The sequence below is a fragment of the Drosophila miranda genome, chromosome 4, assembly GCF_003369915.1.
Source record: "Drosophila miranda strain MSH22 chromosome 4, D.miranda_PacBio2.1, whole genome shotgun sequence".
NCBI classification, from domain to species: domain Eukaryota; kingdom Metazoa; phylum Arthropoda; class Insecta; order Diptera; family Drosophilidae; genus Drosophila; species Drosophila miranda.
Genome location: NC_046677.1, coordinates 26,232,570 through 26,245,229, shown reverse-complemented (window position 1 = coordinate 26,245,229; position 12,660 = coordinate 26,232,570). Strand labels below are relative to the sequence as shown.

The 12,660-nt window shown below is 45.9% G+C and overlaps 2 protein-coding genes across 3 annotated transcripts; one reads left to right on the top strand and one right to left on the bottom strand.

The window, feature by feature from the left end:
* Positions 1 to 465: 465 nt before the first annotated feature.
* On the bottom strand, positions 466 to 4,221 carry LOC108162523. Of its 2 annotated transcripts, XM_017297304.2 has the most exons (4): positions 2,632 to 2,724; positions 1,999 to 2,556; positions 1,206 to 1,741; positions 466 to 1,145 (listed from the first exon to the last, which is right to left on the bottom strand). In XM_017297304.2, the coding sequence occupies exons 3-4, from the start codon at positions 1,615 to 1,617 to the stop codon at positions 520 to 522; spliced, it is 1,038 nt and encodes a 345-aa protein (XP_017152793.1). In that variant the 5' UTR covers positions 1,618 to 1,741; positions 1,999 to 2,556; positions 2,632 to 2,724; the 3' UTR covers positions 466 to 519. The 2 variants fall into 2 exon arrangements, with proteins under 2 accessions (XP_017152793.1, XP_017152794.1); XM_017297305.2 differs by lacking the exons at positions 1,999 to 2,556; positions 2,632 to 2,724 and adding an exon at positions 4,131 to 4,221.
* LOC108161262 lies at positions 2,729 to 4,611 on the top strand. Its single transcript, XM_033393475.1, has 5 exons — positions 2,729 to 2,807; positions 2,871 to 3,085; positions 3,143 to 3,764; positions 3,826 to 4,353; positions 4,405 to 4,611. The coding sequence occupies exons 1-5, from the start codon at positions 2,781 to 2,783 to the stop codon at positions 4,609 to 4,611; spliced, it is 1,599 nt and encodes a 532-aa protein (XP_033249366.1). The 5' UTR covers positions 2,729 to 2,780.
* The last annotated feature ends 8,049 nt before the right edge of the window (positions 4,612 to 12,660 follow it).

Genomic DNA, 12,660 nt, shown 5'->3' with positions numbered 1-12,660 from the left:
TCCCCTCTCGAATGTGGTTGCGTGCTTATGACGGCAAAAGTATTACAGGATGCCGATCCCCTTACCGACCTCTAAGCCTTTTTTTAATGGAATTAGTTTTGGCTTTAGGGCATTAAAGGTGGGAAATTGGATGAACCAGGGTTCAACAGAAACCCATCGGAATTCTGCGTATTCTTTGTTAATGGTCATGGTATTGAAAGGTGAATAGGGTGGGTGGTGGATTCTACACCCAGAGAAAAAATGTCTTGAACACCGAATAGTTACACGTAGCTATAAGCATTAATGCCATTACATTTGCCATGAGAGTGGCAAGGGGTAGATACAGAATATATCTATCTATTACACAAGAAAGCTGTCAGATTAGTACCGAAAACGGAGGCAAGTGGAGACGTTCAAGGGTATGTTTTGGGTTGGGTATAGATTGGGTCTAAAATTGTCTCTCTTTTGGTGGGGAAAATGGCACCATTACAACTAATTAATATTTATTCCAAATAAAACTTAAACAACAACTTAAGGACACTACATTAAAGCGTCTACATCGACACTGGCAGCTCTGCCAGCCACATAGCTGGCCACCTCCACAGGCTCACTCGCCTCGTTTCCCTCAGTATTGCCCTCAGAGGCGCCACCGGCATCAGCTCCAATTTCCCCCGCAACAACAGGCGGATCGGTGGTTGTGGTACTGCCCTGTTCGGGGCCGTCCAGGAGGTCTCCCGCCTCTGGATTAGAAGGGGCTGGAAAGCAGACCACTCGCTCCACTTCTCGCATCAGGTCGGGCTGCTCGGGATCGGTTTCGTTGAGCGTAATGGGGAAGCAAACGATGGCTCCTGGTGTAGGCAGAGCAGTGCCCTCGACATCTGCAGACTCCTCGCTGGAGGTGGCACTGGAGCTCTCTTCCTCCTCGGTGAGGGGGTTCTCTGGAGCCACAGCAGCACCAGCTTCCTCTGAAATGGTGGTCTCATTGAGAGCAGCTTCCTCCGGCTGACCATTGTTGATGATTATGATCTGGCGACCATTGCCCTGCGCTGTTTGCGCTATCTGATCCTCTCCTTCGCGATTTCTGTGATAGACATGATGACGGTGTCCAAAGAGCATGTTGTTCATCATGTGTCCGGCCAGCATTCCGGTAAGGAAGTCGCCAGTTCCTGGTAGAGATTGAATTGAGTATCAATCGGGGAGGTATTCCTGCCTTCCCATTGACTTACCCGATCCTCGGCTCATGGACATGGGTGGTTGGGCGTAGTACACGGCTCCCGCCGGCAAGGACTGTGCATTGGAGTAGTATGTTCCCTGGCCCGGATGTGTGGGGTAGTTATATCCCGCTGGCATCTGCTGGCGGGGATAGCTGGGTATCTGCTGCTTTGGCGGCATCATGGCCTTCGGTGGGGCCGGTGGTGGTGGAGGAGGCTTTGGCACCGTCATAGCCGTGTGCACTGGCGATCCGCTCACCACACGGCGACCACCACCCGACGATGAGGGCTTCTTGTATTTTCGCCAGCCCCCAAAGAGACCTCCGAATGAGCCGCCGCCTCGACCACGTCCGCCGCGCGCTTCGCTGGGATGCAGCACGGCGACGGTGACGAGGAGCAGACAGAGCACTGAGCAACAGGATCTCATGACGATCACGAATCAATCTCAATTTCAACTGAACGCGACGATAGGCACGGACGAACTGGAGGCACTGCGGGATCGCCACGACGCGTATATCCATGGAAAGTGACAAAATGCGTGGGACGTTGCTCTACAAAAACGGGCAGGGGCATATCAGACAAGTAAAAGATAATGCTGGATAGTATGTGATTGGAATACTGAGAACAACATAACACATAACATTGATTCCAATAAATATTTAGTTTCCAATAAAAATTATTCTGTGAATGAAACTCCGATAGGAGTCAATCCCCTCCTTAATGTCTTGTTGGATATTAGAAACCTGATCATTGAGAATTCACTGGGGAACACACCTAAAACCTAAGACATAAAACCTAAAACCCTCACCTGTCGTAGGGCATTCATATCATCCTTTCATCTAGTACAGGGCACATGAGTTTCATCTATCAGACAATTTGTTTTCGTCTGCCCCGACGACAGACTCGCACTCGTATACATTCCCCCTATCGCTGAAAATTGAATGAGTGTCGCCGTGTAATAATTCAATTGCCTCTAATTGAGACGAACTCAAAAAATATTCACGGATTTTCTCTCTTGTCGTGTACAAAACGACTACGAAACGCCAGAATATCAAGTGCCCAAACGATGCTGATGGCTGATACTTGATGATGATGCCGATGTTGATACGACTACTGCGACAATTTGCCAAATGTGTCGCATCAGGTTTCATTACGACAAGAACATGGAATCTGAAATCTTTGGGGGATTGTTGCCAGTTGGGGGATTGCCTCGATTGTACTCGAAAGGAAAAAAACAACGAGATGACGACGGCGATCGCTCATGAACCTTACGTTGACCCATTTCAAAGGCATCTGGCGCGATGAATGCATTTGCATATGCACCTTGGAGAGGCCATTAGAATCCATCAGATGTGCCCGTTAATATCTGTGCGAAAAAGATTGTGTAAGCAATAAAATCTCTGAGATAAAGAGAGACAATAATGGAGGCTGCGTTACTTACTATGCATTTGATTCGATAATGAGCCGATCTTATAGAGCTCTTGATGCAGATTCTTCTATATCAAAGACCTCCTTATAGACGATACAGCAGGCGTAGACAAGTCGGTTAAAGTATATTTAAAATCAGACCCTGAAACCCATATAGAAACCATGTCTTTTGTGGATCATTCCAATGTGGCAAGTACTCCAGAGGAATGGTATAGTTATCCCTGCTCTCTTCTATAACATGGACCTCTTTAGACCCGCTGTTCTCTGCATAAGCCCATGAACAATGCCAGCGAGGTCTGTGAGCTGGTGAGGACTACGGTCACCTGTGGATTGTTTGTGCACTTCATGAACTACCTGAAAGTGGCCTTCTGTAGCTATCATTTGCCTTTTGTATCAGTCTATGCTCTGACCAGTTTCCTCCTTGTGTTGGCCAACTTTACCATCAGCTATTTACTAGCCGAATACTTGTGGGTAGTCTAAAAGCTTTGTACTCGCAACGAATATTCTTACAGGTTTCCCCTTAGCTTCATGCCAAATTTTGTGACGCTCATGGATATTTTTCCTTTGACAAACTTCGGTTTCAGTTACCTGTTCTTTGGGATATGCTTCTTTATGCCGCATTACCTCAGTGTGTGGATGAGTTGTGGGGACAAGGTGGAGCATCTGAGTGCACTGCAGTTTTCCCGAATGACAGGGGATTTATTGAGACATTTTGTTGTTGGCGTCATGGCATTGTGTGTCCGTGGACACCGCGTGGATGGGGTTACCATCTGGTCATGTATGGTCTTTATTTTACTGGGATTCGGCTACCTGATTACTGTGGCTAGCAAGATGTACGATATCTATCATCTGAACGATAAGATCAATCAGGACATGCATCTGCTCAAGTTTCGGGTGCTTATGTTCCTATTTGTATTCTCCATGGTTCTGGTTGTGGTTTTTGTGGTCTCGCACTATAACTTTTGGATGACCAGTCCGCCCAACGACGATGAACCGGAGGAGGATTTCGCCCATTTGGAAAGCGATGCCGAAGTCATGGGGAGATATCCGAAGCAGAGGAATCTGAAGAGATCCAAACTCTGGTGGCGAACTGTGAATGGATATGGGAATATGAAGAGTTCCCAAAGGTGCCTAGGAATTGTACTGGTGGGTTTGATTGGATCTTTATGTGTCCCATTCGACTATATGCTCTTCTGACCACCCATAGGTACCCTTTTACTTTCTGGCTGCTCATATGATTCCTGTTCTAGCAGCAGATCGCCCCTTGAACGGCTGGAACAAGTATGTGAACTGCTTCAGTCTTGTGGTCTTTCCCTTCCTGTACATTCCAGTGGGCATTGGGCCAGTGGCCTGGCTCTTGTTGGTATCCACCTGTTGGGAGATCTCTGCTCTGGTCTTCATCTCGACCCACTCCCTGAGGCGTCCGGACTATGTCTGGCCCTATGCCCTACTCGGACTGATAATCAGCTCGGTGGCCATGAGATACTTGATCCAAGAGGTGGAGAATCTCACCTGGCAGTATGTCAGCTTTCGGTTCGATGTGATGCCCGATCTGGTGGCCCTGACGTGCTTCGGCTCGGGCGAGATGTTCTGCGAGGTAATCATCGTGTGGCATCTGGTCCAAAAGAAGTCGTTCGACGCTGCCTTCGGTGTGGTCATGAGCATGGCCACTTATGGGGTGTTCTTGGCTATCCCCCTGCTCCTCTGGCATGGCTGCTATAATAGCATCTCCCACGTGAGTCCTTGTTCACTGAGTTTTGTCACTTCTAAGCATTTCGTATTTTAGATCATTGTCACAGGTCCCACAGAGACCTGCATTCACTTTCTCTTCATCATATTTGGCTTTAGTCTGTTCCATGTATCCATGAGCGGTTATGAGTTTCGGATGTCGCTATTCTTCTATTTGCTGGCTGTGACTGGTATTTACATGATATTTCAGTGGATGACGTACTATAATTGGGTGCATTCCTTTGCAACGTTATATAAAATCTGAAATAAGTTATTAATGTTGCAGCTTACCTGGGGATAATCTGCTCAAAAGAAGGTGGACGTATGTAGGGCATTTGGCATCAGGCAGTTCCTTATTAGTGCTATCCGCTTGTGGGACAATCTTCTGCAAAGTAAGGGGGCAAACTGGGGTCAAAGAAACACTCGAAGGATTGCGATTTATCAAGAATTTATGTGGCGGTCAGACATTTTAGTTTTGCTCGAGAGATCGCTTTGATCGCTTAGGGGTGGCTCTCCCCTCTTTCTCCCACTCTCTATTTGCTCTGTTCATCTTGCAGACGCATACTTTCTGTGACTCTTCAGACTCTGTTACTCTCTGTGGCTGTGACTTCCCACCAAATACCACCTGAATATTTGCCAAAGACACAGCAAATCTAAGAAATATGTATATAGTGGGTATTCCTATTTCCATTACCCGTCTGAAATGTACATAATATAAAGCTTCCAAATCAAAAAACTAATTGGCTTTTTACTCTTTAAAACTCTAATAATTATATATAAATGTTCTTCGTATAAATCTTGAGCTCAGATTTTGCCGAAAATATGTATCTTATTTATCTATTTTTATGCCATAATTTTGTTTGAGAATCAAAGTGGCCCATTAAGTCATATTCATGGACAACTTGCTTTCCTTTAGACCAACTTAATCGTCATAAATTTTCATGGTCTATTGATTGCCGACCAGAGAGAGGGAGGGAGGGAGGCAGAGCGGGCCACCATTAAAACTTAATACTGAAGCAGTAGAGGCCTTTGATCTCCCACTCCCGTCCAGTCCCGGCCACTCAAGAGCTAGATCTGAGGCCAGAAACACGCACTTACTCCATTTACAACGTTTAGGCCATTTTGAAAGTCATTTATAATGAAATGTAGATGTTGGGGACCCGCACCAAATAAGTCGTATGTCATCTATAGAAGCAAAAATTAGTTCCTGCAGACAAACAGAACGGAACCGGACTGAAGAAAACTTATAAAATATTTACGAGCTCGAACAATCCCTGGACGGGGGACGGGGTCGAGAGCTTTGGCTGGAAATCCGAGACGAGGTCCGACCCGGGGTAGGGGGGGGGGGGGGGGGGTAGGGGTAGCCGGGTGAGTGAGAGGAGGGCATAAAAAGTAACTACTTTGTGGCTTATGTGTGAAGTGCTTGAGGATGCGAAGCCCTGGAACACCTCAACCGAAAAATACTTTTTGTACGAGTGTTGGGGGCAAAAACAAAAGCCGAGCATACTTTCGGGCGACCAAGGTGTCAGGCACGTGTGTGTGTGAGTGAGTGCGTGTATGCCTGTGTGTGTGTGTGTGTGTGTGCGTGTTGTGATTGTGTAATAAAAAATATCCAGCTGACATTTTGTGTCAAGCACCTTTTTCATTTTGGCACTCGGCATAGCATGACCAGGTCCGCAGCCCAATGGGGAAGAGCTGTCTGGAAGGAATCCTGTTCGGTTCTAGGGGCTCTAGGGGCTCCAGGGGGTGTGGTCCTGTCCCGACGCTCGCTGGCTGCTTGAGTGATGACAAATTACATTTGTCAGATTTATGACCAATTATGAGCGTGTTATATATCACACCGCCAAAGGCACAGCCAAAGGCAAAGGCAATGGGCAAATGGCAGCGTGAGCCACCTTAATGGCAAGCGCAATGAATAAGTCGCCGTCGTTTGTTTGCGGTCTACAGAACATCCATATAGCATCCTCTTGCCAGAGAAAAACGCCAAGACGAAGCCTGTGATACACTCGCCGATTCAGGGCTTCCTCCGCTATGGATGGATTACAAAAACATGTCTTTGTACAGACTGTTCCGATCGAAAGTATGTTCAAACCCTCTTATCAAAACCACAGCATCCTTTCGGCAGTGTATGCTGGTCTATGTCCTGGTAATGCCAGCACGTTTATAATGCTTTTGTACAATATCGCATTTCGCACATTTTCTCGCGCCCATTTCTTCCATGCGAGTACTCCGTAGCCCTCTGCTCATCAAAATTCTGTCGTATTTTTGTTCTTATTTTGAGAAATGTTTGGGATTTCTTTTCGTTGTATTTTGGGAAGGGGCGGTGCACACGAATGGACTGGCGTCTAAGAGAAATGGGCACAAACATATCGCGTGTCTTTATTTCTACACTTGCGGCCTGGATTATTTATGCTGTTAATGCGTTGCAAATGGCTAAAAATCGCTTTTATTATACGCACAGTTAAACTTCAATTACGGCTCTAATCATAATGCATGCCAGCGCGTATGCAGCGAGGGTCGCTAGCCAACTAATGGCTGCATAAATAACCACCTTACGGGGGCTCAAAGGGATCCCCGCAGAGGGTTCGTAGGGAAGAAAGGATAATGTGGGGCTCGTAAATCATAAGTTCTATACTAATTTAATGTCTAAAACTATTGTCTGGCATCCATAAATGATTTTTAATGGATAAAAGAATGTCCAATGTCAGCTATAGATATTTTCTTGATTTCCAAAGCATTCTTTTGGGCATGCCACAAATATTTATATTTCAAATTATTCTTTTAAATTAAATTGTGATATTTGATCCCAATAGTCAAAACACCTCAAACCCCCCTCGTTCGAAATCATTGCCACATTCCGTTGTGACAAAACACAGAAGGCGCAAAGAAATATGCAAAAATGTGAAAACTGCCATAAAATACGCGCCGAAGTGCGCAAATTAAAATCGAAAACCATAAATTACCAAAAACACCAAACAGAAACAGAAACCCAAAAAAAGAAAACGAGAAAATATAGGGAATGTGTAGGCGTATGGCAGTGGGGGCGTGACAGCAGCTGGGCGGCATGAACAAAGGCAAATACACACACACACACACACCCACGCAAAAGGAGGAAAAAGCAAAAACAAGAACATTTTATGCCTCACTTTACAATTCAATCAGTTTCAATTTCCACCTGCCGAATACATTTCCGTTTTACAGTTTATTTCGCCGGGCGGCTGTTTGAAATTTTTTAATTTCAACTCGAATTTCAAAATTCAATTAGTTTTCGGCACACACACACACACACAGAGAGACAGGAAGGAAGAGAGGCATAAAGCAGTCGGTCCACAGATCCTGTAAAAGATGGCGGCATGGGCCTGCAGACCGCAGATGTCCGCCAGAGTCTGGCTGTGGGTCTGTCTGCCGGCATTGTTGGTTTCACTTTTAGATTTATGCTTTTAGATTTTAATGAAAAGCCACATTTATGTAGATGCCGGTCTCCCGCTCCCCGGCCAGAATCCAACCCAAAAGATGGAAGGGCCGCCCGAGAGGGAAACATGCAAATTCGGTGATTCGGTGGCGGGAGCGGGGGGAGGGTCTCGGCCAATTTAAGGTCCATAACTCACGCCGCAACGTGAAAGAAATTAGTCCAGGCAACGGAGTCTCATCCTCGTGCTTTGTTATCGAAAGTGCAAATCAAAAACTTGATTTGTGACCAAGACAGGAATTTTTTACTGCCTCAACAGTGCGCCGGCATATTTCTAACTTTAAAGTTTTAAAAGGAGTCCAATTGTGGCAGGATGTGGGACTTGTTTCTCCACCAACCATTCAGGCATTCATAAAAGCAAAACTACTCGGCCTCCAGTACGGCATTTCCATATAACACCTGTGGTATAGTGGTATAGTGGGGCTATTCATTCGCATCAATGGCAGGCCTAGTTCACTCGATCATTTCGCACTTGAAGAACAATCGGCTGGCTGCCAATTAGGAGCAAAAATTAAAAAAAAAAAAAGAACCCATCGGCCCGAGTGTGCTCCATTTTTTATCGGCACGCAAACAAGCCGTAGTATCTAGGGTCCGCCAGTTGCCTGTCCGGCTATCTATCGACGAGTATCTATTGGGGGCACACACGCACACACTGTTGCTGTTGGCAACGCGTGTGTGGCGGCAACAACAAGCTTCTTGCAACAGCAATTTGAAGAGCATTGGATCAGCGTAAGCCTCTAGCAGCTTGTAGGCAGGCAGTGGCAAATAAACAGCCAAGGATGTTCCACACCCACACACACGCACACACCAGCCAAACGCGCTGTGCAAAAAGTGTAGCATACAACTCGGGGCGGCGCCATCAGCAACATCTGCTGCCGTTGCCGTTGCTGTTTCTGTTGCCGTTTCTGTTGCTGTTGCTGCTGCATGGCAACTGCACATTACCGTTTTGTAGTTTTTCATGCATTCATTTTGATAGTTAGCCAGGCGGCAGCTCACTGAAAATATTGCCCCGGCAAAGGAGAGCGCTCAGAAGTGAGCTTGGCAGTGTAGGACCCTGGGGCACAGTGGAACAGGGAGAAGAGATGGCACAATAGAACGACAGCGAAGATCATTGGTGGCTGTTCAGGGAACAGACATACACAAATATACCAGCCACTTATGGAACACTTTATCGTTCTTCATCGAGGCCACCGGCATGTGCCACCCATCGAGAAAAGATACATAATCCGTTGTTCTTGAAGAAGCTCCTTTGTTTTCTCTTTATCTGTTTGTGAAACGTTGATTCCTATCCACTGTGCGAGTGTCTGGGGATTGGTTCAACTGATAAACAAGCGCAGGAGGTATCGGACTCTCTCTCTTTTGCACTCTTTTGGTGGGTCGTGTCTCCTGTTCCGGCCACTAGATGGGCACGCATGTGTGCCCATCCCAGCCTGCTGTGCTGCAACTTGACCCCAGGTCAAATGCAACAAGATGCGGTGCGTTGAGTGCCGTTGCTGCTGCTGTTCCTGCTGTTCCTGCTGTTCCTCCTGCTTCTGTGGCCGTTGTTGCAAATGAAATTTTTCTTCAATTAGTTTATTTTCACACCAATGATTTTGATTTCAGATCCGATGGAGAGCCAGGGCCCAGCACCCAGTACCCAGCACCCAGCACCCAAGCCCTGGCACCACTCTGGGGTAGCTTCCAGCCAGATCCTTGTCTGGTCAATCGTGTTGCTTTTGCTGTTGCGGATGGTGGATGCTGTTGCTGCTGCATCGGCCTGTTAACGAGTGTGTGGCAATTAAGGCATCGCGTAATTGTTGCCAGTTGCTGGCCGATACCGATGCTCGACTGGCGCGGCAACAATATCATTGAACTGAAGTGAAGTCCCATCCCATTCCGTCCTGTCCCGTCCCGTCCCGGCATTTCTTTTCCATTGAACATTGAACATTTTGTTGTGAAGCGCCAATTTTTGGATTGCTTTCCACTTGATGGTTTTTCGAAATGGAAAACCCAAACAAAATAGAGAGAGGGCCGCAACTGGAAATGATTGAAGTGGGGGCCAATTTTGAGCCTCTACGGGGATATACATTATGCAGAGGCCTCAAATCAGGGACTCGGCAGGTAGAAGCCATCCCATTACCTTTAGTTGCTGCCACATTACGTATACGCCACGTAAGGCAGGAAAAAATGAATTGGATTTGTCAGCCATCTTCCTGTGTCTCCTGTGAGTGTGTGGTAGGCACAACTAAAAGATATCAGCGAGAGAGTAGCACCGCATATTCAAGAAATGAGCATGCGATACACGTGCTTTGTCAATTTGTCACATGAGCCTCTAAAATATGCCCAAGGGTGTACGGGCCTAGGACTCGCAGTGGCCCCAACCGCACAGATATAGTGGGGCGTCCTGAAAAGTGATTTCCCTGACGTATCACTCTTTCAGCTCTTGCCTCATATTACTCCTGGATTCCCATTCAGTGCCTTTAAACTTTGTCCCCTGCCAATTCCTCATGAATATATTAACAGCAATTCTGGAGAGGTTTATCGATAGCAAAACATTGACGAAAACGTCTGCTAAATGGTGGCGATTTCCCTTTTCGGAACCTCTTCCGGAACCCTACACACATTCAGATGGCAGGCAGCTTAGCGTGAAGAAAAATATGAAGTCTAGCGAAGATAAGATGATTTTTCAAGATAAACGCAGAAAGTTCGGAGCCAGTCTTAGACGCAGGAAAATTCTTAAAATACACACATACGTGTACGTACGTATATTTCGGCGTATGTATGTGTGCCGACATTTAAATGAAGCAATCTATAAAATGCTGTAACAATTTCCATTAGAGAGTGGAAGTTTTCAATTTGTACGCTGAATTTTTCTGCTTTTGGTGTGGATTTTTGTGTGTGTTTTCAGTATTTACTTTTCATTTCAACAGCTGTTTTCTTTTTTTTATTTTTTCCCACAGATGCACACACATGAGCCCAGACCCAGACCCAGACACACATACAGATACATATACAGATACAGATACACTCACCGACACGGACATAATTTAATTTCACATGCCTTGGCTGCGCTAAACTTTTGTGCCTTTGCCCTCGCGTCTCATTTGCAAATTTAAGTTATGTAGATTATAATTAGAAAAGTTGTTTGGCCCCGGCAAAAACTTTGCTTACGCCTCCACCCCCCACCAACCCCCCGAGGGGTGGTCTCATCATAAAGTCATAAAATTATAGGTAAACGCTTACGTGCAGCGGTGGGGAGGGACCCCCCTAATTAATTACCACGGAATTTACAAAAAGGGTTTGCACAAATAACAAGTCCGAAATAAGAATCGTATAAATGGCGCGCAATATGAAACTAATCACTTTTAATTGGTCCACAAAAGAAACGACGACAGGAGAGAGGGAAACATTTTTGGGACCAACGTCCGCAACCCTTCCTGGGTATCCGTCGAAAAGTCAGGGATTTTTCAAGTTATGTCCGCTATTAAAATATAAAATTGTATTGTTCAACCCAAGACGGAGTCCCGAAGTTTTGGGAAATTTATGGCCCGGAAACGGTACTCAAGAAGTATCACAACAAAAAGTTGTGAAATATTAAATCGTATTAAAATGAAGCCAATTAATTGCGGGACTTCATAGTGCTGTGTTGTGTACAGAAAACCGATTTGGTTGGTTGATTTTTCCCAGAATTGCAGGTGTTTTTATTGAAATTAATTTCGTTGGAGGTAAACAGAGATCTTGGCGGGAAGGAAGCAGGGAAGTCTCCGCTACGAATACTGCGAATAAAATAATAATCAAATATTTTCCTCAAATTATTTAACGTGTGTACACACATTCCACGATATAGGCATGGACATTTCTGCCAATCTCTGCCACACGCCAATTGTAGTTCTATTTTTTTGCCGCAAAACATACGAAAATTCCATTACGTATACGACGTGTGTGTGTGTGTGGGCACCACCTGATTGTGGCCGTTGTTTTTTGTTCGCCGTGCTGCTCTGGGCCCTGATTTACAGTTGTTTTTTGTGCTTTTTGCACCTCGCATGCTGGCGGATTTTTTACGACTCACGTGCTCCTATAAAATGGCGAGCAGTCTGTGTCTGTGTCTGCGTCTGTGTCTGTGTGTGCGTGCCTGGGTCTGAAGTGGGAGCTGTGTTAATTATGCTTTTAAGCAAATTAGCAACTGCATTGATGTACGTGAATAATGCGAAATCGATTTTGGCGAGCAGGCCAATAAATTTCCCACAAAACAAGACCAGGCGTCAAAGCAGAAAAACGGCGAAACAAAAAAACAGGTGCCAACATGTGTGTAAATCGGCGAATGTTTTTTGCACACTTTGCTTACCGCAAACGTGGGGTTAATGTCGGTGGGGCTTAAAGCCGGGGCCGTTCTTTAATTTATTTTCATAATTTTTTTTTTTTATTCATTTCGGTTGTGCGTTTTTGATAATTACAAAGGAAATCCTATTAGCGTCGCTTATTTATGCTAATTTCGTTATTTTCGCTTAATTTTTGAAACATGAGTGCCTTGTTATCTCTGACCCACTGCACAGCAGCGGCAGCAGCGGCGGCAATGGCAGTGGCATCTATGAGGAGGAGCTGCCGTTAATTTCATTTACCTTCTATGACAGGGGGCACTCGAGGTGGAGAATGGAGGAGTCTGGAGCAGGGGCGGGCCCAGCACGCACCATTCAAATTAAGCAATGCGTACATTATAATCTTCTATTCGATGGGCGACAGACAGAGAGACACACGAGCGTACCTGTGCTGGAGATGGAGGAGACCCCTGCCATGTCGCTTTCAATTATGTCACATGCGCACTGCCTCTCCATCGGGCCGGGCCGGGCCGCATGTCTGCCAGTCGAG

What these genes read in the sequence shown, in the direction of transcription:
- LOC108161262 (XM_033393475.1), top strand. Translation starts at nt 2,781, where the DNA reads ATGTCTTTTGTGGATCATTCCAATGTG. An exon ending in TATTTACTAGCCGAATACTT is followed by an intron (nt 3,086 to 3,142) that starts GTGGGTAGTCTA and finishes GTTTCCCCTTAG; the next exon opens with CTTCATGCCAAATTTTGTGA. An exon ending in GGTGCCTAGGAATTGTACTG is followed by an intron (nt 3,765 to 3,825) that starts GTGGGTTTGATT and finishes GACCACCCATAG; the next exon opens with GTACCCTTTTACTTTCTGGC.
- LOC108162523 (XM_017297305.2), bottom strand. Translation starts at nt 1,617, where the DNA reads ATGAGATCCTGTTGCTCAGTGCTCTGTCTGCTCCTCGTCACCGTCGCC. An exon ending in GTCCATGAGCCGAGGATCGG is followed by an intron (nt 1,146 to 1,205) that starts GTAAGTCAATGG and finishes AATCTCTACCAG; the next exon opens with GAACTGGCGACTTCCTTACC.